The 27597-nt window shown below is 32.4% G+C and overlaps 1 protein-coding gene across 2 annotated transcripts in view; it reads left to right on the top strand.

The window, feature by feature from the left end:
- LOC108913469 (serum response factor homolog) overlaps window positions 1-20521 on the top strand; it is a 229385-nt gene extending 208864 nt beyond the window's left edge. Inside the window, exon 4 of one of the 2 annotated variants that reach the window (XM_018719026.1) lies at window positions 19155-20521. In XM_018719026.1, coding sequence (XP_018574542.1) covers window positions 19155-19583 — 429 coding nt within the window. In that variant the 3' untranslated portion in view covers window positions 19584-20521. Of the gene's footprint in view, window positions 1-7031; window positions 8070-19154 lie in introns of those variants that run through there. The other variant, XM_018719032.2, reaches the window with a different exon arrangement.
- Window positions 20522-27597: the final 7076 nt, after the last annotated feature.

Here is a 27597-nt window from a genome sequence, read left to right as displayed (position 1 = left end):
AGGTTAATTGCTTTGTTTTGGTCAGAATAAGCTTTGGTAAAATTTTTGAAAGTATTTATTTATACGTTTGGGTAGTTTGTACTATAACAATAGTAAAATTACCACAGTAAACATTTGTTTCGTGCAATAAACTTCTATCTGTAGAAGATGTATGAAGAAACGCTTTCATTTATAGTATTTATACCTCGTTTAGCTTCATCTGCCGTATATTTATTCTGAAATCCTTGCAGCTTGTGCAAACAAGTTGATTAAATATGTTTGGCTCGTAGTACCCGATGCCGGGCAATAATTTAAAATTTTTCTCATCACTCGGACCGTTAATAAAACAGTAAGTTCTTATGCTGGCCGAGAGGCAGCAATACAAATAGCCGCGTTTAATACGTCATCAATAAAATTAGCTGAATATATCGATAAATACAAATCCCCAAAGAGTACAGGACAATGAGCAAAGTAAATAACAATTAATTCACGTAATTAGTAGTCTCTGCTCGGCATCGGGTTTAGATTTACGCGTGTGCCGCCATCGGATTCAATACCAAATTTGACAAAGACGGGTTTTACAATTCCAATGGAAAATCGCAGACAGCGTGGCTTTGGTTGCCTATTATAGCGTTATTGCCTGCTCGCAACTGGCTAACGCCAAATGGGGAGAACGGCAGAAAAACTATGTTATCTCATGGAAATTTCACTGCGACTCTTCTTAGATTCGTCCTTATTTTTTGCTCGGCAACCGCGATGCGATATATTGAATTCGCATTCCACGCCGGTACTCACATATTAAACTAAAAATAGAACTCGACTATAGGTGCACAACGCGGAAATATATGTACCTGGTGCTCCATTACTTTATGGAGTTGCCATTGTGTTTCTCTTTGACTTACGACTTGTTTTAATGTCACTTAAGATGCCTACGTCGCTAGATTAGACCAATTTACATAATTATCGAGAAAGTCGAATGCAGACCGATCCATGTTTTTAAAACTGTATAAGTTTCTTGCATTTCTGCTCACTAATTCGTACGAACTCAACTCAAAATACATAACGGGTGTTCTCTTTTTAACCTGATACTTTCTTAATATCTCCAGAAAAAATAAGCACCCTACGAAAAAAATGTCAATTAAAATTTAATCATTCCGCGGAGGAAATACATTAATACTAAAATTAGTCCCTCTTCCCCACCCCTTGTAGATGGGGAAGGGGGTAACTTTGACATCTTTAATAAGAATCCCAAGTTTTATTGCATACTTGAATTTTACGTCAAAAAATACGTAGCATTTGTCAGAAACATTTTTTCGATTCATGATAGATGGCGCTCTAGTCGCCGAAATTCAATTTTTCTCCATTTCTCATACTGAGAACCTGTGTAAACGCTTCTGCAATAAGAAATACTCGAAATTTGTCGCCAAAAAAGTTTATTCCTTTTGCAAATTTAACTGGTAAATTGTTACCTGTAGAAATGTAAATGTCTTAAGGATAAACTACTTTTAACGTAACTAGGAACAACAACGTGGTCATAGTAGTTTTCTGTTCCCTTCGGGGTGCTTGATTAAAATGACTTGTTTCTTAAAGTTATTTCTTTCTTTCTAAGTTTATTTTGTGTTTTTGCAGTAAAAAAAACACGAAGAAAGAAATAACACAAATGTTAAAGGTGTACATAGTAAAACATTAAAAAAAAATATTTTTAACAAAGGAAATGGTCCCTTTAAAACAAAATACAAAAAAATAGATTCATTTGAAAGCATATTTAATCAAGCACTCCGATAGTCATAAGTGAAGGAAATCGTGTTGACCAAGTGTCCCAAAAAGGACGCATGTTCCTGGGTTACAATAATAATAGTTTCTTGACAAGTAATTTTTCAGTACCTAATTGAAAATTTGAGAAATAAAGTTTGTTTTAAGGTAAGTTTGATTATTGATAATGAAAACGTGATATTTCTTATTGCAGACGTATTGCTGAATCGTATGCAGTCCAAATTAATGATATTGTATAATTAGGATCTAAGCATAGAAGATAAAGTACATTCGTAGATTTAAGAGAATGACTACCTGCGTCGACCCCAGTTCAGATACCGTTCATTGAATTATTAAGAAAAATGCCAGCCATTATGGAATCGGGAAAAATTGTTTCATAATGTTAAAACTGTTGAACATTCATACTGCCAATATTACAGAGAGATTTATTATTTACATAATTTGTGATAGTAGTGTGGACTTAAATTAAATGAATAACCTATTAATCATATTTTTATTTTGTCGTTTTGATTACCTTTAACATAAATTTAGTTTTTTCAATTATAGACAGGGTGTATCTAATATAAGTACTCGTATAACTTACTCTTGGAATAGAGTAAAAATACAAGAGCTAATATTTTAATGTTTCAAATTCAATTTTCCCGCTACCTATATCTTTTTAACCTTCCTACAAAAATGGTAACAACTAAGAAATTTTCTTGCAATCTGAAAGAAATATATAACAGTTGAATTGGAGATATAATCAAACATTCCTTTTTTATATATTTCATTGAGATCTCAAGAAATTTTTTTAAAACTTTAGTCTTAACCTCGTTTTCCTATGAATTATCATACAGGGTGTTATTAAGAAGTGGTCACATAATCCTTTTTTCCACACACTATGATATTACATATTGTTATGATTTGTTTGTATGATAAATTAAAACGTACCAAAAAAAGGGAACAAAATATAAAATTCTTGAAATAAATAAATATAACTATAGTATAGTAGAATCTGACACAAAAAGGGTGCGTAATACAGAATAAAGTAAAATGTAGGATATTTTTACATAGAAAATAAGTTTGTAATAGTATAAGTCTTAAAATTGTTCTATGAAACGTCTCAACTGTCAAAATTGTGAGTAAAATTGAATTCACACATTCAATAATTGTTAAAATGTACTCATCCATCACAAAAAAGTTAAAAAGAATACTAAAGAACTATTTTGTAATGTTTTAACATTTGGAAAAAATATTAGAATTTTGACAAGTTATCAATGGAAGTTGACAGAGTTTTACACATAAAGAAGTAGCATGGAATAAATCTTATATAAAAGTAAAGTACTACATACCTATGATCAGTATGTATCTGTAGAATTAAACCTGAGACACTGTAAAAGGTTTCATGGATCATTTAAATGTCGACAGATTATTGTACCGCCAGAATTTGTAAATTTCTAGTTTTATAAGTGTTGTAGAACTGCCAAATTAGTATGTACAGAGTATAAAAGACCTTCATAACTTCATAAACTGTATATAGAGTTCAACCCAAGTTCAAATTTCGGTGTAAACTTTAAAAGTTCTCGGTGAATCGGTGAACCTAGAAATTTTCAGTTGTTTAGTTTTAAAAAGCAGATAACGACTTTTTGAAAAGTGAAAAAGGGGTAGTAGTAAAGACAGTGAATGGACAAACATACAGAAAATTAAGCTAAATAACGTAATTTAACATTTTTCAAAATTAAGTGAAGTTTGGTTAGAGTTTAAAAGTTAAACTAGAAAGATGCTACTGGTATCAAAAATTGTAGAAAAAATCAAGAAATCAGAATATGCAAAGATCATGCAGTTTAAAATATACAGAAAGTCAATATTTTCAAAATTAAAAATTCATAAAACTTTGTTTGAGAAGCTCCAAGCAACGTTTCTTTTGTTTTTACTTCAATAAAACCAAAATGCAAGCTCCTCGTAGCTAGTCTCTCATAAAATCCTGAAGCAGTAACATCGTCAGTTTGCTCCTAAAATAACATGAAAATCAATTAAAATCAATAAGTTTGTGGAAATTTACCTATCTAGTCATCGGTGGGAAGAAACGTCATATTTCAGATGAATCCTGCGTACTTTTAGCCGTAGAATTCGAATCTCCAATAAAAAATGGAGGTTCCCATTTAATATTTCAAAGTTACCCCACCTATAAAGGGTGGGTGACAAATTTTAGCACTAAGGTATTTCTCCCGCGGAAAAATTAAATTTTGATCATTGAAATTTTTTTCGTACAGTGCTTAATTCTCGAGAAATTTGAAAGTTTCAGGTTAAAAAAACACCCGGTTTATTCGTTTGTTATTTGTGCCGTTATTGTTGCGGCGTAGAAAGAAAGTGTACAGATTAAAAATGGTAGGAAACTTAGATTTTCTAATACCTCATTACCAACAATTTTTATTTAAATTATTGGACTACAATTAATTATTTACTACAATTTGATAAATATTTTCTGTTTTTATGTGATTGGGTATTTCTGCCGCTCTTAAGACAAAAATATTATATTAATAACCCCTTGTTCCAAAAGGTCGATTTTATAAATTTACAATTAGTTTTTGGCTAATCAGAAATTAGTATAATAATTCTTAGTGTTACATAAAACCCAGTTGATATTTTGAAAAACTGTTTTCGATAACAAAATGTTTGTTGTCAAATTAAAGTCAAATTTTTTTAAATCTCAAAAATTTTATGAATTTTCTACGAAAATTTTTATATATGTATTATAGCTTTTACTATCATATCGCAATAAAAAAATTCTTAATATAATGTAAATGTTTATAAATTTTCTAGTTCTAATTGTCTTGGGGCACTGTAAAAATATATACCACAATTTATTATGTATATAAATTTTACTTAAATAAAGTTGCAAAAACTCACTGAAAGATGAAAAGTGAAAAAATGAAGTGAAGTGAAGAAAAGTGAAGATGAAAATAGTACAATCTTAAAATAAAACAATTTTAAGTATGTCACAAATAATTTTGGAAACTAGTGTTAGTGGTAATGAATTAGAAATTTTGATACCGTTTCCAGTTTCAGATTATTTTAATGTATTTTGTTTTATACAAGAACTCTTACTGCGCATGTCAAGGAAAAAATTCCTTAAATGGTTGTAGCAAAACATGTAAATAACTATAAAATGCTGTTTTCGAACTCATTTCCGGACGACAAATAAATAAAATGTGTGACCTTGTAAAACAGAGGTGAGACTATTGGTTACTATAGTGACCGTGAAGTAAAAGTGGATGTGAAGTAAATGCGTCCGTGAAGTATTTACGTTCGTATATGAAATTTAAAAAGTGAAGTAACCCAAAAATATTAATTTAACGAATCAAAACCAAATTTTTGAAGTCTATGAAAAAAATTATTAAGAATCTCGGATAAAAACTGCTTTTACTGCCTCGCCAGACAAAAAAATAACTATTTTCCTTACATGCTTATAAGCTATTAAAATATTCAGAAAAATATCATTGTTTTCACATTTTCTATCTTTTCAAAGCAATGTAGATATATCTGTTTTTTATTGTTATGTCTATTTTGTTCCGAGCTCTTTTTGTATTGGCGGAAGAATGTTACTATATATAAAATATAGCAATATACATTGTACTAAATTTATCCTGGATATAATTCAGAAGAGAAACTATTTTTTTGAGATTTTGTCTTTTAGTGTACATAGAAAATGTTCATGGCCAGAGTAAAAGGTACGTAAATGTTTTTATTCTGCATGGTGTGTTAATATTTAAATGCTGGTCATTTCTTGTATAGACGTGTTGCACTGTACCTGTGCTTATCTGCTCAGCATACATTACTTACGAAAAGTGCATATAATATATTATAATGATAACAAACTTGTATTTTCTATGTATGTAAACTTATTTAAATTAAAGATTTTTAGAGTACTATTTGATTTACTGAACTTGCCTTTATTTGCCTTAACATGAATATTTCAGTAGTTTTTTAATCTGTGAATCAGTCTTTTAGTAAATCCTGTGGGCAAATCTGGTCTATTGTGCTTACCACTGTCTCTTTCTTCATTAATGAGATTTGCTCTTCAAAGTCCGAAAGTCTGTTATTTCTCTTAATTCATTTGTATTTAAGGACGGCTAATTTTCATTGTCCCAGACACTGACTTATCTTTCCAGTTACAACTCCGACAGATCGAAACCTCTATTAATTTCATATTTTGCTTACATATGGATGCTTCTTCAATCCATCCTGTTAAAAGTTCTACTATTTCTCAGAGCTTGAATTTGCTTAGACTCTGCATTTCTTTTGTTCTCTTCTGCGAGAGATCATTCAGTACTTCTCTGGCACTTGAGTCTGTTCTGGTCTCGAGTCTTTATATAGATAGGTACATTATGTTGTTCTTTCATCCATCTGAAAAATGCGCACTGAGCGACAGAGCAGGAATGTCAATGTTGCCTCTGATGCTAGAAAACTGTTTAGAATCAGTTTTTTGGAAGATCGTCTGTCTTCTTCCAGTTCATTTTGGAACTGATGTTTAATATGAGCCCAGGGGCTGTATGGCAGCCTGGTTACACGCTCTTATTGCAAATGGGAAGGCTTCTGGGCTACAACATCGGTACTACGTGAGTTTTAATTCTACTGCTAGCTTCTGTTCCACTGTATATCTTGAAACCTTCCGTTAATCATTCCAGGCTCCATATTCCCAATATATTCCATTCTTCTCGACTCCTTATTCGAAAGGTAGTTAATTTTTCTTATTTCTAAAACTAGTTTCTACACTAACATATTAATTGATCTGGCAAGCTGCTATTCTTGATGATCTTTTCATCACTGTTTGAATTGGTAGTAGATTTAACCGGACTTCCAAGGCAGCTGTACCATTAGACGCCATGACTTCTATTATGCTGATATACAGACCAATTTCTAACATTTCGTCAGTTTTTCTTTTGCAATGGTCTGCTGGGCTACTGCACCATGAACAAGTCTAGATATCACTGTATAGGTATACATCTAAACTTTCTGCATATACTACTATATTTATATGTAACCTCCTTGAAATTTTATATTTCAATAACTTCAATAACATTTTAAATGTTGTTATTTATATCAATTGTATCTATACTATTGTAAATTATTGCTTACAGCAATCTCGACGTGTTGCTAAATTTGATACTCATTTAACATATTCAGTAATTCTATATGTTGCTTTCTTTAACAGTTTTCGTATTTTTGAGATAGCAGTTATTATTATTTTATTTTATTTAAATCATATTGTTACTATTCATATTTTTTTATTGTTTCAGGATGCTGAAGACGGCGTTGCTTGTACACCTAGCACCAGTAGCGAAGAGGAAGATGATGCAGTTGAAGACAATTCGGAACACCAAGACAAATTCTTTCCCCAACTACATCTGCTACCTAGGGAACCGGCGTGCCCAAATAATAAAATTCCGAAACCAAATGCTTTTAAGAAACCAAGAATCGATGATAGCAGGAATAGTGTGAATTCATCCTCAACTACTGTCTCACAAATACAGACACAATCGCCTCCACAAAGTCCAACACTTAGCTCCTCTAAAGAAACAAGTGTCAATGCGTCCGTTGCCCCTTCATCAGTGCCTTTATTGGTACCTGAAGTAGAAACAACAGTTCCTACTACCTTAATGCCTTCCACTCCATCAACAGCATCTCAGATTCACGCTCTACCCCTGTTACTCCAAACATCTACAGGGCTGACCTACGCCACGACTCCTGATGGTATGTTCGTAGGGATGTTGCAAGGGCCTAATATGCACCAGCCCCAACTGGTGGCCATACCAATGCCAAACGTAGCTGCTAATGTTGGCCTAAGTATCTTAAAAAAGACTGGTAATGACAAATCTAGCTAATTTTTATAGCTGTTTATCTTCACAAGACTTCTGTGAGCTTGATTTGGCTGTTTTTTTTTATTAATCTGTATAGGTTTGTTGTGGTTAAAGAAAACGGTACTTAGTATTGTTTTTAAAATATTTACCCCTACTTTAAAAATTCTTAGTCAGAGATAATTTTTATTTTTACAATTTGTCGTTTGGCTTAAATGCAATTAATTTATAAATTATATTTCATAGAATATTTTCAGTGGACATATATTTGCTGAGATAGGATGATATCGGAATAATTCGTGTTATAATTTTTAATAGAATATATTTTTATAATTGGTTAGGCTACTTAATTTTTATATACCTACAGTATAACTGTGTAGTGTAATTTTCAAAAGTGATATATAAATATTTATAAGACATTTTTTGTATAGCATGAATGAACTGGAGACTTCTGTGATGTTTTATTGACGTATGTAGAGTTTTAAATAAATTTTTTTCTATAGACGCACTATTTTATTGCATCATTGTGAATAACCCAACATACTTTAAATGCATGAATTATCGTAAATAAAGTGAATAATATATTTTTTTCAGAATTTAACAAGTACAAGAAAAAAAGGTTTAAAGGGAAACATTTACATAAAATCTACTAAAACCCTAAAGACTTTATTGTCTGAAGATATTTATTTGTGGCATAGTTTTTTTTATTTGACAGAATCTTTCGCCACCTGAGAAAAAATAAATAATAAGCCCTTATTTTTATGAAAATCAAACACTAAAAAAAGCATCCAAATAAAAAATTACAACTTTAGATTGCTTATTTTAATTGCGTTTCGAAAATCAATCATGTTTTCATTTTCAGAACTGATTTCTTAGTAGATGGAGATTTTAGTCGCTCCCGCTAATATCTGTGACATTGTAGCTTCTAGCGAGGCATGATCTCTATGAAATTTGACCTTGAGATCACCGGTCAATATTGGTTAAGGTCAATTTTAAATTTTCGAATAGGACAGATTGTGTCTTTTGTAATGGGTGTCATGGATGACCTCATATGGCCTTATATGGTCATTTTGAAAATTACATTTATAAAATTTTTTGTTCCAAATGACCCCAAATATTGTTCCAAATTGCCCCAAATATTGTTTCAATTAGCCCCAAATTTTGTTACAAATACAAACTTGTTCCAAATGATCCCAGATATGATGTTCCAAAGCGATTTCAATCTTAAGTTTGAATTCAGGTTCAGAACCAATAATTAGCCTCTATTATACCAAACAAATTTTAAACATGTCATTTTTCGTTAGAAACAATCACGCTGGATTTACTAACTTGAATATTGTGTAAAAGAATGACCTTTTGAGCTCAAAAGACATCATCTGAACCTAAAATTCAGGGATCAAAAATAGGGGTTCCTATTTGAAAATTCGAAGTTGACCTTGACCGGTGATTTCAACTTTTAAAGAGGTTATTTTTCGCTAGAAGCTAGACTGTTGGCTATTAGCGTAGGGCAATTAAAATGGCCCATCCTGTATAATATTTAGATTATTTTTACATTCTATCAATATTTATAACCAACAAGGATCTAAGTTTATAGAAACAAAACACCAAACAAAATACCTAATCAAATAAAAATAGTAAAATTTTGGCTATTAGCGTGGGGCAATTAAAATGGCCCATCCTGTATAATATTTATATTATTTTTACTTATTCTATCAATATTTGTAATTAACAAGGATCTAAGTTTATAGAAACAAAACACCAAACAAAATACCTTATCAAATAAAAATAGTAAAATTTTGGCTATTAGCGTGGGGCAATTAAAATGGCCCATCCTGTATAATATTTATATTATTTTTACTTATTCTATCAATATTTGTAATTAACAAGGATCTAAGTTTATAGAAACAAAACACCAAATAAAATACCTAATCAAATAAAAATAGTAAAATTTTGATGTTAATTTAAAAGGGATTAAACAATTCTGCAAGCTATTCGGAATTATCAGTATCCGTTTAATAATCTTAAAATTGTACTAAATAATGGAACGACATATATTCAAGATTATGGATATAAAAGAGGCATTAACAAACAGGTAAGCTTTATATTAAAAAATATTAATACATCATTGCATGAAAGAGCTCAAGTTGTACGAAATCAATCTGCCAGCCTATTAGACACCGGTACAACAAAGAGCGTTTGAATTCTATCATTTCAATAATTATTTCACCTCGTTTTCTTAAAGCATCAACTGTACAAAGTGGTGATATACGTATATGTATAACTTTTGAGTGATTTTTTACAATGTGATATACCTACTGTATACGTGGTAATCCTAAATTGTCTTCAGGTATTTTCAGGATAGATAGTACATCAAAAAATTAGAGACCCTTTTATATAGGGTGATTCAGAACATACCCAAAAAACATTTTTGAATCTTCAGGGAACTTACAAATACAATTTTGTAAAAAAAAGAATAAAAGCAGTTCGAAAACTGATTTGAAAATACATTTCTGCACGGTACTGGAAACCTATTTTATATCGGCAAATTCAACTGCTTTTGCCGCTATTGTTATTATTAATTAATTAAATTAATTTCTGGTTTTAATTAATAAAATAATTTGACATACCTGATGGTACAACGGTTTAAAATTTTTGCCCACTGATGTGTAAACACATTTGGGTCCGTCCTCCCCAGTTTCTACGAACTAACACGAATGATTCTGATTCTTGTCCGTTTTGAACTCGTAATTTATTAGTAAGTGTCCACTTGCGAGTTGCGATACACTTCATTTTTTAAATATCCCCGCAAGAAGTCCAAAAGGCCACACTGTTGGTTGGGACATTCCTTATACTTTTGGAGCGATTTGGCGGGTATTTACTCGAAGATTGTTGAAGACAACAATCTCTAAAATGTGTTCCTCAGCTGCTGCAATACGCTGTGGACGCTCTGGATCTCCATCTCTTCCACGATTCGATTGTGACGCCCGCTTGCAGTACCGCGGTAAAAGTAGCTGCATTTGACATATGTCTACCGAGAAATCGTTCGGCGTACAGACGAGAAGCTGCTAAAGCATTTTGTTCTGCTTCATCATGAATTCCGAGTTGCTATACACGTAAGTTATTTTTGACACTTCAAAAACTAATGTAAACACTATCGCAACAACGATAAAACTAAAATCGGATATCGGAATCGCACAGCACACAACGCGAATGATGCTAGAGACTACAGTAGCCCAGCGATTTAAAAGTTGAAAATACTACAGCTTCAATAATTTTTTCTCGGAAGCGTTTTACAAATTTTTTTTTCCTATATTTACTCCATTTTTCATGACGCATATATTCCCAAAGTTGTGAATCATTCTGTATAAATTTTTTTCTGAAAACAAATAAGGGAGATATACCTGTTTAAAGGAGAATGTAGACTTTGGACATCAGCGTACACAGTATTATTCAAATACCACCTTTTGTGCAAGGGATAGTTTTAGGTGTGACTATGACTAGACAGGTTATTTCTGAAACAAATCCATTACTTAAAAGGGGACTTGAAAGTAAATGATTATTATCATTAAGCAACCTGTGGCCTAAAGTGTCATGTGTTCCAGAAAATTAGTCAATAATTATTATGGAGAACTTAGGCCGACCCTGCGTCGTCCCACTTAATCAACTGACCAACTATTTACAGTGCAGTAACTATGTAATTATTAATGTACGGGGAGTGCGAATATGCTTTATTTTATTCTCTGTACACGATGAACGATAATAATAATACAAAAATTAGTATTGAAATGCCTTAAGTATAAGTGTTTAAAATATAAATAGGATGTCTCGGAGCACCTTTTAAATGGGTACATTTCTCGTATTATCCATGTTCAGGAAAAAGTTAATGTAAAAAGGTATATTTATTATTTTTGTGTATTATCTGTCCTGGAAATTAGGACCACCTTATTTCATACCTGTTTGACCCATAGTCCTAATATCATAATATCGGTATTAATAAGATACTAATGTTTTGGATTCACTATCAAGGCAGCAACTTAACTTAAAGGCGCATAGAACTTATAAAAATAAATTTATGAGATGTACAGGGTGTGTTAAATTTCTTAGCCAAACTCGAAAGTGACACCGACACATCTGTATAGAAACTTTTATTTATTAAGTTGCAATATAGAACCGGCTACTTAATTTTTACTGAGTATCTACATATTCAAAATACTTTAAAATGATGCTGATGAAAAGTCAGTGGTGTCATAAGTTATACATTGTTTTGAAATGAAACGGGCCTTTAAAAATGTAGTAACTGTGCTTATATGTAATTTTGTAATTCTTTCATATGTTTCGTGGGCTATCTAAGATTTAGCTTTAGAAAAGCTACAAATGTTTTTTCTACCCCTTAGAAGTATATCTTTTATTTCTTGTATTTACTTATGTACAAACATAGGAACAGTTAGACAAATGAAAAAATAATACAAACTAAAATGTGAACCATATTACAGGATACTGGCGTCTCAATTTAATCATTTGGGTGCATTTAAGAGTTATTTTGTCATTTTTGTACATGCTTAGTTTATTATAAACTTAGCGAAAGTAGAATTCTACAGACAGATTGTTCTGCCTTAAAATACTCTAGCAACTAACACGGTAATACCTCAATTGATTTCTAATCTAATATGCTTATGGTCGATTTAAAAATAACCCATTTTTATTACCTATTACATTATTATATTTTTGCAATATTTTAATATTTTTGTGTAAAGAAATGTGTAAATGTTGTAGATAGATTGCTTCCAAGCATTCCAATAACTCAAATGATTGCACGAAACTATGCCAGCTAGGCTAGGAAATTATCTATAAGTACAATATTTTCTCTGCGTCTATAAAAATGTCGAACACATTAAAAATATTTAAAGGTTGCTGCAGAAAGAATATCTCACCGTCTATAAATTTACGTAATTTTCTGTAACCAAGGATCCGAAGTAAATGTGCGGTTCGTAATTTACGACAGACAGTGTCATGTGTAGTGTAAAGTCGATACGCCGCAGTGCTTCATGTTTATACTTGCCCATGGTTGAATATATTCTCTAGTTCCACTGTAGAACAAAATTCTTGGTATTTAATAGAAATCCTGTACGTAGTTGTTAGAAAATAACGGCCTCATTAGTTTTTATTTGTGAAGTAACAATGTGCGGTATAAAATATTAATAGTTGTAAATCTTGTATCGGATGAACCCAACATTTCGAAATGATTGAACAATTTAAATCTTTTAAATCAAATATAATACTAGTTTATGCAACGAGTATAGAAAGTAACACTTTTTTATCTGTGAAATCTCATAAGAGAGAAAAATTTCTCTAGTGTCCAAAGTAGTAAGTATATTATCTTGCAACAACAGATGAAAATTCAATTGTTTCGTGACTGAACAAATTGTCTGAGGCGCGTTGACGGCAAGTGAGAACATCACTGAAGGAAAAATATCATCTCAAGTCATATACACGGTGTAAGAAGTATGACTGCCATAACTGCAGCATGAGATCATAGACCTTATAAACTACTGGACTCGCCCAACTGTCATTTTACCTATATAAACAGCAATCGCTCAGAGGTGTGCGAGAGAGATGGAGCTAGTAAGGGCTTAAGCTTCGTTCACAGAATTTCGACTGCAACGCGCTACATTTAATTCAACCAATCAGCTAGCTATACTCGATTCCTTACCCTTTTTTTTCTGTTGGGCCGTATTCAAAAACTATAAAAATAAACTAGACTAAAAGAAAAAAAATTTCATTTTTTCCAGTAGGTAGGTATGCAAAAGGGTTTATTATACTACTGTCGTAATTACAGTACAATATTTGAATTGTTTTAGCTTTAATATTTCAAATAGTTTTTATAATGCCTTATTTATGTATTTCTCCATTTATTTTCCTTATATCGTAAACTCGATCGGTTAAAATTACTGCAAGCTCTTCTGATGTAGTTGTTTAAAATATTTCATATTTTCTTGCTTTGCAGAACTGTATAAATTGAAACTATGTCGATGCATTCTTCGTTCAACATATTATTTGAAGGGAATTTTTGCTAAGCACAATTCAGTTAAAATTTTTTCATTATATTCGGTTTGATGTTAAAAACTAGTTTGAAGAGTAACACATTTAATGCGGCAAAATTTGGACGTTAAAATGACATTTTATTTTGAGGATGGGGGAAATAATATAATCTAATAAGTTATCATCGGAGACAACTCTACTTGGTCATTATTTTCAGAATGATGCGAAAAGTATAAAAATGTTGGTACCATCATAACTTCTTTCCTACCTATGAAATTTAATTTTTTCTCCACTTAAACGTCTCTACGCAATTTATCGCGGAACTCGATTGTACCATATTTAGTTTTTACGAATCTTTCACATACACTAACTAAATCACACAAAAATTCAAGAAATCAATCAATCAATAATGTCAATACATGACATTTACTTCAAAGTTTGTTTACGGCATTTTGTAACGGTATACCCGTTTACAATCATTTGTTTTACCGGTATTTGCCTCAACAAGCTTCATCTGCCTTGCACACATCAGCGCGATTGACCTCTCTTTCTAGGGCCAATCCATAGTTTACTAGGTATGCATGAGATAGAATAATCATAAATGAATAAAAAAGTTGTATATTACAGGGGCGTAAGATTAACAATTTTCAAAATGCAGCCAGTATTAATATTGGGGAGTTTCGTCAAAACATGACAATAGCGCTACACAGCTGGTGAACACCACGTGTGCACGCGGCAGACTTGTCCTACGGAAAAAATGTAAACAACTATTATTGTGAAACATTTAGTAAATTTCAAGACAATTGTTTTCCAGTTTTTAAATAAATAAAATAAAATGTATCGATTTTGTAGTACGAAGACAGTGTTGTGCTTAAATTTTAGCTCGAATTTTAGTAATTATAAATCTCTTAAAACAGGAACTTAACTTTTAATCAAATTATGAATTTGAAAAGTATGTAATTAAAGTACCCAAAGATTCACGTCGTCCAAATAATCATACGTATTAAAAATAATAATTTAGGGACTTACCAAAACCCAAAATTCAGTAATTTTTAAACGCACAAATGCAAAACAAACTGCAACATAATATGCTTAAAATGTCCACCACCATTTTCGATGCACGCACGACACCTTCGATCCAATTTTCGCGCACTCGCTAGAAAACGCCCCAAGAAAAGGAAATAGTGGTACGCAAAAAACACTCTCGACCTGGTTCAATTCCAGATACCAACTGAATTGCGTAATGCTGGACAGCTTAGTACCTCGTGTTATCCGCCGCGCCGTTGTCACATTGCTCGATATGAATTTTGTCGAACTTTAAATTTATTACAACGCTAATTATTTTTTAGAATTAAGCATAAAGAAGTTCAAAAAAGTAGTAAACATATTTTATGGTAGGTCTATGCACGCAGTTATGTCAATATTCCTTAATTAATCGAACTTTTGTACATCAAGTTGCACATTATGATAGATTTTTTCTCGGAAATGGTTGAGTTTAGGTCCCATGTCATATAAGGTTTTTTTGTTTATTTTAATGTATTTTATCGTCTGTTAAAATTAAGGCAGTCAAACTTCTAACCCCTGTATATGTCTTGTTCGTTTCAGTGATAGAGACGATTGAATCTATTTTTGAGTATATTTTTAACAATTATATTTGCACTGCATTGAATAAAAAAACAATCCGGAATTGTAATGGGAATATTATCGACGGCTAATTAAAATAAAACCTATCTTGACACCAAGAACATGATCCCATAGAACGAGTTGCCAGTTCTATTTGATAAAGAGTACAATGTCACAGGAGATGTGAAAGGATTAATTATTTTGACGCGACATAAACACCTAAAACGTGCCCACACATGCACTTTACATGTAACATTTTAATGGTGCATCATTAAAACGCTTAATTTCACATCTGATCAACTAAAATAGTCACGTAGCCGAGGAACCTCATTAATATTTCTTTTGTGGATGTTCGGGCTGTTACGCCGGATATCCATGGGAAACGGGCTCAAGTTGGTGTTATAAATATTTCTTACTTTTCAAGAGGTCGGTCGATTTCTCACTACATTTTGATCCTCAAAAAATTGTTCTAAATTGAATATGCAGTTATCTCAATACTACCCTTGGTAACTATGAAGAATACCGACTTTATCCCGATTTTAACCTAGATGACTGATTTTCTATGTATTTTTGGGTGCTGAACACGCGTCTGATATCCAAACTTGGCGGACGACCTTTTTTTACGGCAAAAAATAGCGAAATAAGGCAAAAACAATTGTATTGAAAAAAATAAGTGTTTTTCTATATATTTTTGGACGCACATATATTCCGATGTCAAAAAGGCACTTTGGCCTGAGTAAAAAGGAGCAGCAACTCGATTCTATTGAAAAATCTCAAGCGTGTAGAAGAAGAAGTATTCTTTTAAGAATAGCCTAACTTGACCTAACTAGTGCCAACTAAAGTTTGTGCCTGACCAAAAACTTGGTAGGACCCTTACGATATCAATATATTTAGAAAATAATGTTTTCTAACGATTTCCACAATACATTGCAGTGAAAAATCGTAGTAATACTTCCTTGATATAATCAGTGATCGTACCTAAGTTTTTTCAATACTTTTCAAACCACTGACTAAAGTCGGTTTAAAAACTCGAAAACCACTTTCTAGACGAGTTTTTTGATGCTATGGTCAAAACTCGAACTGATCCTGTTATCCTGGAATTTTTCCTAGTTGAAGCAGTTCTATATACTGTGGATGTCTCTATATGTCCATGAAAGTTATAGAATAATCCAAGTGCCTGCGATATACTCGGGTTTCGCCCTACTCTTGGAAAAAAGAGAAAAATGTCAATACTACAGTATTACCTATTTACTCAGTTATTTTTATCATCAAATCACCTTCATGGATTCCAAATGGAGTTTATATTTGATTCAATGAAATGAACAGTTTAGTGTCCAATTGAAAAAACTGTATGTATATAGGGTGTCCGGAAAGATCATGTCAAAAATGAAGGGGTATGCAGGGGAGGTCAAAATAGTTGTAGTACTTAATAAAAAATTATTTCCTATCGGGCTTCGTTGTGGAGTTATTCGCACTCAAAGAAAGAAGTTTGAAAAATAAATTCCAATTATAACTTCTGATATTATTCAATATACCTAGCAGACGAAATTATCTATTTAAAATACATTTTTGACAGCGTTACCAAATTTACACTTTTTTCTTCGATTCCTCTCTCACTTTGCTAAAAAAAGGTATACCGTATTTCAGTCGATATCTTGTACCGTTTTTGAGAAAATCGAATTTTATTAACAAAATGCATTTATTGTATTAAAAATGTGATACTAACATTTTTGAAAAATCTTGGTTTCTATTGAATTAAAAGAGAAAAAGAGAACTGTTAACGAAATAACATGTGATAATTTCTAATGATGTCGGCGTATGTAATTATGCGATTTAATAATTCTTCCCTACTATTTATAGAAGTTTGATAAATAATAATTTTAAGACTGCTCCAAAGAAAAAAATCAAGAAGATTAAGTTCGGGAGATCAAGGCGGCCACGGAAAAGGACTACCTCGACCGATCCATTGATCGGAAAATGTGGTATTTAAAAAATAAGCCTTTATTGTTCCACTAAAATGGGGTGGGGGCATAAGCCACATGTTATTTCGAATATTTAAAGCTCGATTTAAAGGGACGTCTTCTAATAACGGGTGTTCTTGCAGTAAATGCAGGTATTTATCCCAATTTAAAGTGTCATCAATGATATTTGGTCCCACTAAGTAGTTTCCAATTATTCCCATCCATACATTAATGACAAATTTTTGTTGATGTTTTGTTTGAATAATAGCATGTACATTAGATGAAAATGCAAATTCCTCATAGCTAAAATCCTCCATGATATTGAATCAACAAATGGTGTCAAAATGACTTGAACCACTAATTGTACATACTCGTTGATAGTCATCTCAATTTCTATAGAAATCAAGAATTTTACATAAATTATAATATCGCATTTTTTGATACAATGCATGCGTGTTGTTAATAAAATTCGATTTTCTCATTGGTGTAAAATGAATATCATTGAAAATAGGATATCGGTTTCTCCGTGCATACTGTAATAGTTCGTGGATATTTTAACGACTACTCTGTTGCTTTGTTAAAAATTTGACGACACTGCTCTGCTTCAATTTTTGCAAAACACTAGATGAACTACAACATAATTAATTAATCAAATTTGACAGTCAAGTGAAACAAAGAGAGACTATCGATAGTTATTAGGTAACGAACTGTCAATTATTGCTTCTATTTATACGGCTAGATAGATATTTTTTCTAATTTTTTCAACCCCTTCTATTTACATACGTGGTATTCTATTATCTCGTCGGATGCGACCTTAGATCTGATTCATTCCATATTATAGTTAGTTTTTTTTTGGGTTTTGAAATTCTTGAAACCCCTTTGTCAAGTTGGTACTCCGTATCTTCACTGACTCTAAAGTAGATAACAATGTCTCGTCTTGAAATGATAATAGTAGACTCCTTAGAAATCATTTAAAAAAAAATCGTTTGTTTTGTTTACTTGGACGAGACGAATCAGTCCTGACATCCTAAAAGATGGGAAAAGTTGATACCAGAAACTTGATTTACTTTGGTAACTTTGTGTTCTTGTAGCATATCGTAGGGTAAAGATATTGTTTTTTCATAGGTAATACCTCAGTTCTATTATTTGAAAAATCGTGACCAATATCACAAGGCATAAGCATTCTAACTTAGGTGTGAATACAAAATAATTAATTTCCGTGATTGACTTTATATTCCTATATTATTTTATACGAAATTATCTAATACGTGAAGATTTATACAGAAATTCTGAACATTTTAATATTGATAATATTGACATACCAGTTTTCTTTCTATTCATATCTAATTCTATTTTACGTTTTTTCTATTGTTCTTTACTATGGAATAAAAGCGCTAGGGTTTTATTCTTATAATTATGGTTTCACCGTTTTATAAAAATATGTAGTTATTTTCGAGAACTGTGGCCGGCAATCTATAAATTATTTAAAGAAAACTCAGTACTGATTTTATTTATTAGAATTATGAAAATATACCTCGTTCATTCATTAAAATTGCAAACTCATTTTATAAATGGCTCGAGTCCAGAATATCTAAACCGATTGTACGTTTCTATTCTCGAATTTTACTCAATTAAAATTACTTCGATTTCTAAATTTATTTTCCATTCATAATGATTCGCTATCGAGTTTATTTGATTTTTTTTTAAGTGAATCACTATAGAATTTAAAATTACAGCCTGTATATCGAATTCATTGAAAAATAATAAAATTAATGTGTTTTTGATAAACAAATGAAAATCCTAGAATAAAAAATTTACTTGAATTATAACTATTTGACTTGGTTTTAACTTATATGCAGTTTAGAACTCAAGTCAAGTTGTAAACCTTCAATGATAATAATTAAACATAACTGGATTTAATTATTTCCTTCTATTGTTTCAGAATGAAAACATGTCAGCCGGCGACTCAAGCGACAGTTGCAGTGACGGCGAAATGGACACCGAAACACCCCTGTCGGTATTCGTTCCCCCAGACACCCCTTCCTTCAACACGATGTCGCCCCCGTCCTCACCATACCAGCCGAAACAAAGACAGTCCTCACCTTCCACCCCCACACCGTCCTCAACACCTTCGTCTTCTTCGACGCCAACGAAAACTTCATCGACCGCATCTTCGCAACCTCCCATACTGTCCCCTCTGGTCTATCAAACCCCGCAAGGCATGATGTACGCCACGCCATCTACCGGAGGGGTTATCCTGAGCCTGGCGCAGGGTGATCCTAACTCTGCTCATCCGCAGTTCATCACGATACCGTTATCGATGGTGGCCACTAACGGCCAAGGGGAACTAGATCTATCCAAGCGGAAGTGACACGTCTCTGCTCTTCCTTTAAAAGTTTTTTCACCCAGGCCCTGACCAGCCGGTTTCCTTTTCCGGCTATTTCGTACCTTTCACGTTCTCTGCGGCGCGAGGCCTGTGCACTTCCTCGACGAGGAGGTACCGTTTCATTTATTGATCGAGTTCATTTTTATTCTTCATGTACATTTATTTATTATTTTTTATAGCTTTGTTTTTTGTATATAATATCACTGTCGGAAGTTGTCTATTAATGCGCTCTGTATTGTAGACACGTTACTTTTATTTCGCCTTACATTGTATCGCTGTAGACTACTGTTTACTTTTAAGTTTTACTGCACGTTATGAAAAGGTAGACGCCAAGCAGAAATACTGTTTCGTAGTTGAAATTTGCTCAAAATTTTTGTAAAGTATCAGGTCAGTGAATACTATATTCATATATTCAGCATAACAAATGGAGGAAAAATAAAATTGAATGCAGATAACAAGTCACGAAAGTTATCCATTACAGAACATGGATCTAGTACCCAACAAGACTCTGAACCTTTTTTGCGTGTAAAATTTTTATATAAAAAATGCCCAATAGAAGTTTCTGATTTTTCCTGTCTATCCTGGTATTTCAGACGAGTGGGTCATAATTAGCTATTTTCTCGTTTAAAAAAATTAGATCACGACCATCTGTAAACTTGAGTTTCTGGGAAGATGATTCGATTTATGGAAATTAAAGATTATAGTTTTTTATCTACATTAAACCAAACAATTAAAGGGTCAAAAGAATTTCCGAAATTTTTCCGTGATTTTTGACAGACTGTATTTAAGTGAAAAATGGTCGTTTCGAGAATTAAAAAAAAACATTTTGAAGCTCTAAGATTATAGTTTTTGGACTTTCGGTCGAAAATTTTTGGGAGCTACGGTTACCATGCAATTCTAAGAAATAGCGCAACAAAAAAATTTTGCAAATTTTTTAATTTTTTTTTCCGAGTTCACGGACTTGGAAATTTTTTTTTCAGCTAAGCCACTGCATGGACCAGATAGGTTGTTTATTCATCTTTAATTTCCTTTTTTTTTAATTTCGATCCGACCATTATTCAAAATGCTTTTTTTTTTAATTCTCGATACGACCATTTTTCGCTTAATACAGTCTGTCAAAAATCACGGAAAAATTTCGGAAATTCTTTGACCCTCTAATTGTTGGGTTTAGTTTATTTCAAATTGGAGGTCAATACATTTTAAAATTTAAAAAATGGAGCAAAAATAAAAAAGTGGATGAAATGAAATTCAAACTTAACCATCTTATCATCAAATATACATAGTGTTTCATACATAATGGCACATACTTCAATGATAACTTCCTTGAGTGAGAATAAACGATTTACATCAGGTTACTTTACTACAATTTTACTTTCTTGAAAATGTTAGGAACCAAAGAATTTTTTTATTTCATCTTTTTAAAATGATTTTGTCAATTTCTGTTACATATTTTTTTATTGATAAATGTTTTCAGAAGGGGCAGGTATTTCGAAAAATCATTAAAAAGCATATTTATGTTAATATCTCTAGAATGCCTGAGAGTAATTCTAAACTAAAAAATAATTACTTCCTACGATTTAGACCCTATTCAGAGGTCAACAGCAACATCGCAATACTACATTCAGGAGCCTGTATCTCAGTAGTTATTGACAAGTAAGATCGTTTAAATTATAAAAAATATTGATCTAATTGAAAGTGCAACAAAACAGAAGTTTAATTAGACTGGAAATACCTTCAAATTTTTGGCCATTGAAATTCATTTTCTTAGGAACTTTTGGCGATATGAAACAAATATAACCTCTTTTACAGTGAATAAAAGGCAATTCCGTGTTTAAAAATATCTACCGTCAATTGGCAAAAATCTATAAAAAGTGTTCGTAGCGAATTTTATGTTTTATTAACTCATTCATATTTGGTCACTCCAAAACCTCCCATACTAAATTTCATCGAAACCTCTTAAAATGTGAAATGACTTTCTCAATAAAATGTAAAGGAAAAATTTAGTTTGAAGGTTCTAGCTTTTTCACGAAGTAAAACTGTATTGAAGTAACGATCAGAATTGTTTGGTTGTACCTATTGAAGGTCTACGACAATGAGTGAAAAATGTATCACAGTTTCTTAGTTATAACACTATGTCTGTATACAGATATCAAAATAGCTAGTTGATGAACTGATGAGAACTAATAAGGTATATTGGTGGTTCTACTTTAGCTATTTAATAGATACTGTAGGCATGATTTGTGCTAGTCAACTAGTCCATAGACTAGTTGTTTTCCACAATATCATTGATTAAAAATCTCCATCTAAAGGAAGCTACCTTTGAAGTATGTACAATTGTACAATGCGATAAAACGTATGGTAAAATTCCACAAACTTTCCATGATAACCTGTTGCCATGGAATGTTCAAGTGAAATTCATGTATAATCAATATATATTTTAAGGGTTATATTTAATATTACATAAATGTTCCATGAATTTTACTGGAACATTCCACGGCAATAGGTTACCAATTTTTATTACGGTGTACCATTATTTACGAGACACTCGTATTATAATACGAACTCATCACATGTATTGGGAAAATAATGAAATCTGTTCTTTAACCATAAAGATGTTTTTCGTCTGTCATTACATTTTGTACAGTACAGTTTTTTTTATCAAATTTACATTTTTAAAAAACACAACATTAAAGTTGTTTGAAATACCTACATTTTTTTAAGTTTTAATTTAGTTTAAATTTTGCTGTTTTGGCTCCATGGTCAGTGTACTTGCCTGTATCTTTCATTTTGAAGTTATAGAGTACCCTGAAATTGTACTGTTTTTTGGGCTGCCATGCATATAATAGAAAGCCCTAATGAAGCAAAGGTTTGAAGTTACGGGATGTTCAAATTTGAAAAGTATCACATTTATTAATATGTTTGACGTAGACTAATGAAATGAATGCTGACTTGCAGACGCAGATATTGGGAAGCCTACCATTAAAAATCCTAGAATTTCAATATTATTAAATATTTCGAATTCGACTAGTTTCTGTTTCTCAGTATTTCTGGGATTGATTGTATTATATACAGGGTGTCTCGGTACTTGATACAAAAAATTCGAGTACAGATAGATGAGGTCAAAATAATACTAGTTCTTCATATAAATTTTTTCCATACGGGCATTCGTTAACAAATTACGGGCCCTCAAAGTTAGTGATCCATAACACATGCGTACAGCTTGTTTTTGATGTAGTAAGTGAAACTTCATTATGTCCAGAGCGCCAGGGACGGACTATGCCCAATGGTTAACAACCCAGAATTTTTGCATAGATGACGATCGCAATCTGCCTGTATCAAAAATAAGTTCCCTGAAGAATTTGCTATGATATCCTCTTGGTTCAACTCGGTAAAATTAACAGTTTAGGAAATATTTGTGATTTTGTCACAATGCACCTCCACCATTTTTGGTTTTTAATTTTTAATTGGACATAATTACTATGTTAGAACCGTACATATTTTTAAAATAAGAGTCTAGAAAATTTTACTGTCTGCTAATGTAATTTTCACTAACAAAATTTGATAAACACACTACACATAACGCAAAATAGAAAAACAAACAAGAATAAGTTAAAGGAAGTTAAAAAAATTATTTAAAAGAAAGAAAACTATCAAAATACATTATCAGTATAGGCACTTTCCACCTCCACACACTTCCTAAGTCTACGAATGTTATTTGTTTGTACACGAAAAAGCATTTTTGGGGTATGCCTAATATCACAATGGAAATTAATTCTACGTGGCAATTTATACCTTGTCTGTACTGGGGTTGTGAACACTAAACTTGTAAGGTATCCCGACAGGAAGAAGTTCATCTGGTTAAAGTCTGGAGAACGTGGTGGTCATGAAATTAGGCCTTGGAGGATAAATATTTTCGTACATCAATATTGAAATGGGGAGGAGCCCCATCGTGCATGAATCAAACGTTTCTTCGGGTGTCTAATGGAACATTGTCTAATAGTGGCTGCAAAATTTTGCAAAAATTCCAAATATCGATGTCCATTCAGACGTTCTTCAAAAACGTATGGGCCTATTAAATTATTACCCCAGAAATGCTTTTTCGTATACATACAAATAACATTCGTAGACTTAGGAAGTGTGTGGAGGTGGAAGGTACTCACATTGAAAACGTTTTTGGATAATTTTCTTTCTTTTAAATTATTTTTTAAACTTCCTTTAACTTATTCTTGTTTTGTTTTCTATTTTGTGTTAATGTGTAATGTGTAAAGTGTGTTTACCAAATTTTGTTAGTGAGAATTAATGTAAATTAGCAGACAGTAAGATTTTCTAGACTCTTATTTTAAAAATATGTACGGTCTTAAAAATAAAAAATGGTGGAGGCGTCGATGTGCATTGTGAGTACTGTGACATAAAATCACTAATATTATCTAAGCTGTTAATTTTAACGAGTTGAACCTAGAGGGTATTATCGTTGACAAATTCTTCCAGGAACTTATTTTTGATACAGGCAGATTGCGATCATCTATGCAAAAATTCTGGGTTGTTAACCATTGGGCATAGTCCGTCCCTAATAAAGTTTCACTTACTACATCAAAAACAAGCTGTACGCATGTGTTATCGATCACCAAATTTGCATCATGCTGAAGTGAACAGTTTAGAGACTATAAATAAACATAACTTTTTAATTTTCACATTTGAGGGCCCTGTAATTTGTTAACGAAGGCCTGTATAAAAAAAATTTATATGAAGAACTGATGTTATTTTGACCTCATATATTTGTATTCGGTTTTTTTGTATCAAGTACTGGGACACCCTGTATACATAGACTCATTAAAGTTTTACCTTATTATCTTCAGAGATTAAATATGATATATTTTTTTAAATTAACTACTTTTGTGTGTACTACTTATAATTAGTTAAAAATAACAACAAGGTACTACAATTCCAATACCGTAATGGGAAATTTTATGCAACTGTAATTTTATTTTTCATCCATTTGTAACAGTAATATATCTTTTTAAATTTTTACCTGACATTTTTTATCACAAAGGTTTGTTATTAAATGTTTTTTAAAGAACATTTTTAGCCTCTTTTAAAGTTTTTACGACGCAAAGGTCATTAAGTAATAAATTATACTTATTTATGACAATAAATGAAACATGTTGCCAAATGTTAAAGTTGTACTTATTATTTTAATGTTAACAATTTGAATACCTAAGTAGACTGAATAAATGTAATTAACATATTACTGGAGACTATCAAGTAGTTTTGTGTCTTTACTTGATATACATTATACATATATGGACAGTGCATCTGCGGTTAGGTGGTTAAGAAAAGGACATTTTGGGAAAAGTATTCAAATAATGTAAATCTAAACTTAGTCAAATGAATACTTATCGTGTTATGGAAGAATAACGAAAGTATAGATTTTTTTTCAAAATAAAAACCTCAAAGTTTGATAAAAAAATATATTTGAAATTACGAGGGTAAATCAAATATAAATAGGATTTTATTAAAAAAAAGTATTTATTGAAAAATAAAAGGCAAATATAATTTATTTTTCTGCGTAGTTTCCTGCTTTAGAAATACAGCGAAAAGGAGGGTTTTTTATAGGAGCATCGTCATTTTCAAATCGTTGCCCTCCTAGAGCTTCTTCAAGCAGCTCAAACAAATCAAAATCGCAGGGCGATAGGTCCGGGCTCTAGGGAGGATGATCAAGTTGAGTCCAGTGCATTTGTTAGAGTTTTGAGACCATTAGAGCTGCAGTATGGAGTCTGCCTTTGTCGTGGAGGAGGATGACCTTTTGAATCGATTGGTCTCGTCTTTTGCGGCGATATGCAGCCCTCACCTCATTCAACAGCTTACAGTCGTAAGCAACTTTGATTGTGCGTCGCTTATGCCTGGCCGGTCGAAAAAAACTGTTGAAAGATCCTTGTTAGATGACTTGTCTAGGCTTTCACTGGAGCTTCCTCCCATTTTCTTTGCTACTCCAAACTGGCTTGTTTCGACTGGGGAGTGTAGTGGTGGACTCACATTTCGTCGCAGGTGACGATCCGACTCAAAAATGCATCACCTTATTTCACAAACCTTGCCATAAGCCTCTTGACAGGCCTTCAATCGTCTCAATTTTTTATCTGTGCTCAAAAGACGTAGGACCCATCTGGCACACATTTTACGGAACTGTAGGTCGTTTGTGATGATTGCGTGACAGCTCCCATACCTTGTTCCGACCTGTTCAGCAATTTCGGATACTCTCACCCCCCCACTGAGTGCATCGATCGTGTTCCTGATCGCCCTTCTTTGAGCACTCTAGGTTCGTTCCAACAAGGAATTCAGAATTGGTTCAGAATCAGTAAAAAATTTTTGTGTACGCATACGTTGGATAAGTACTGATTATGAACCAGTCCTGGAAATCGTGTCGGAACAGTTTACGAACTATCACATGTCTGTCGTCTGTCAAATTAATTGTATGCCTAAGGATATCGAAATCCTCATCTTCGCTCGACTCGGAAGACAGAAAATCATCATCTAAATCATTCATACTAAAATAGGTTATAAACACAAAATATAGAGATTATAAGTATAATAATTCTATGATTTTGTATATTCAATGCGCATGCTCCAAGAAAAGTTCCTTCTAGTTTCTGCTCAGGACTAGGTACCAATTTCACCGGTTCTGAATCAGTTCAGAACTATTTAGATCATTGTTGGAACGAAAGTACTACTACCAGAATCAGTTCTATGTCTGTTGGAACGCGAATTTCGTTCTGCGCAATCTCCATCCGCTTCTGAACCAATTCTCTTGCCTGTTGGAAGCTTCTATGTCAGGCAACCATGCGAGTCCTTGATAATATTTGGTCTCCGAACTGTGTAGTCAATCTCCGGAAAATTTCCGTTGCTTGAACCCCTCTACGAGCAAAAAATTTTACATGAATCGCGTAGTGGAAAGGTACACCTGTTGCTCCGACATCGTGAGCGTTACTGATGAATTGGTTGGGTGTATGGGATGGTCGGTTCTCCCCACTCCTAATGACCCCACTCAAGTATATTAGAAGCAGGAGGGCAGTCCTACCAACCCTAGAGGCTCGGGAACAAAATCCCTTTTATAATTGATTTACCCACGTATTATGATTCTATATTTTTCTAAATACATTTTTCTATTTCTTATAATGCCATTGCAACATAATTTCTGAAAAATATATTTAGATGATTTCATCGACCAAGAGTTTAGACAAACATTTTGCTAGAGAAAAATTTGAACTTTTTTTCCACAGTCTCCATTTTTAACTTACTATTTGCTGTACGATCCTTTCCTAGTAAAGTTGTTAATATTTTCTTTTAGCTTGTGTTATGGTAAATATGCTAGTCATAATTTTCTAGTGCATTAATTTATTTATGTTACAATAAGGAATTCTTGACTGTACATTTAATAGTTAGTGAATTTGTAAATTTGTTTAAAAACTGCCATCTCATCCTATTTATTAAGTGCTTTGCCTTGTTTTCGGACTATATTATTTATTTATATTCCTAGTTAATAACTGCTGCAATTTTGCCAAAATGGCTGGCGAGTGGAGTGAGCTGCACTATGGCACCGTGCCTGGCGGTTTCACTGCTTTTAGCGAGGTGGCGGGTATTCACCGTTTGTTTATGGGCCAATTGTAATAACATTTTAGTCATGTAATTTTTCATTAATCACACGTCGCGGATTTTTCCATCAGCATTTAACATTCTTGAATTCATGTAAAAGTTCGTTGCATAACAATAAAGTAATTGTCTGAAATATTTTGTATACAGGGTGATTCAGAACTTATCCACAAAAAATTTTTGGATGTACAGGGGACTCTTACAAATACAATTTTGTAAAGAAAAAAATCAGTTCGAAAATGATTTAAAAATACACCTCTGCGCGGCACTGGTCCGCTGTAAAACCTGACCTCGTACAATGCGACCGGCACGGCGGCAAAGTGTGATAAAAATGGACAAAAACTTGAATTGAATT

Source organism: Anoplophora glabripennis, unplaced genomic scaffold (assembly GCF_000390285.2).
Source record: "Anoplophora glabripennis isolate ALB-LARVAE unplaced genomic scaffold, Agla_2.0 scaffold37, whole genome shotgun sequence".
NCBI classification, from domain to species: Eukaryota; Metazoa; Arthropoda; class Insecta; order Coleoptera; family Cerambycidae; genus Anoplophora; species Anoplophora glabripennis.
The sequence above is the reverse complement of the archived record's forward strand: the minus strand, read 5'-3'. Positions and strand labels throughout refer to the sequence as shown.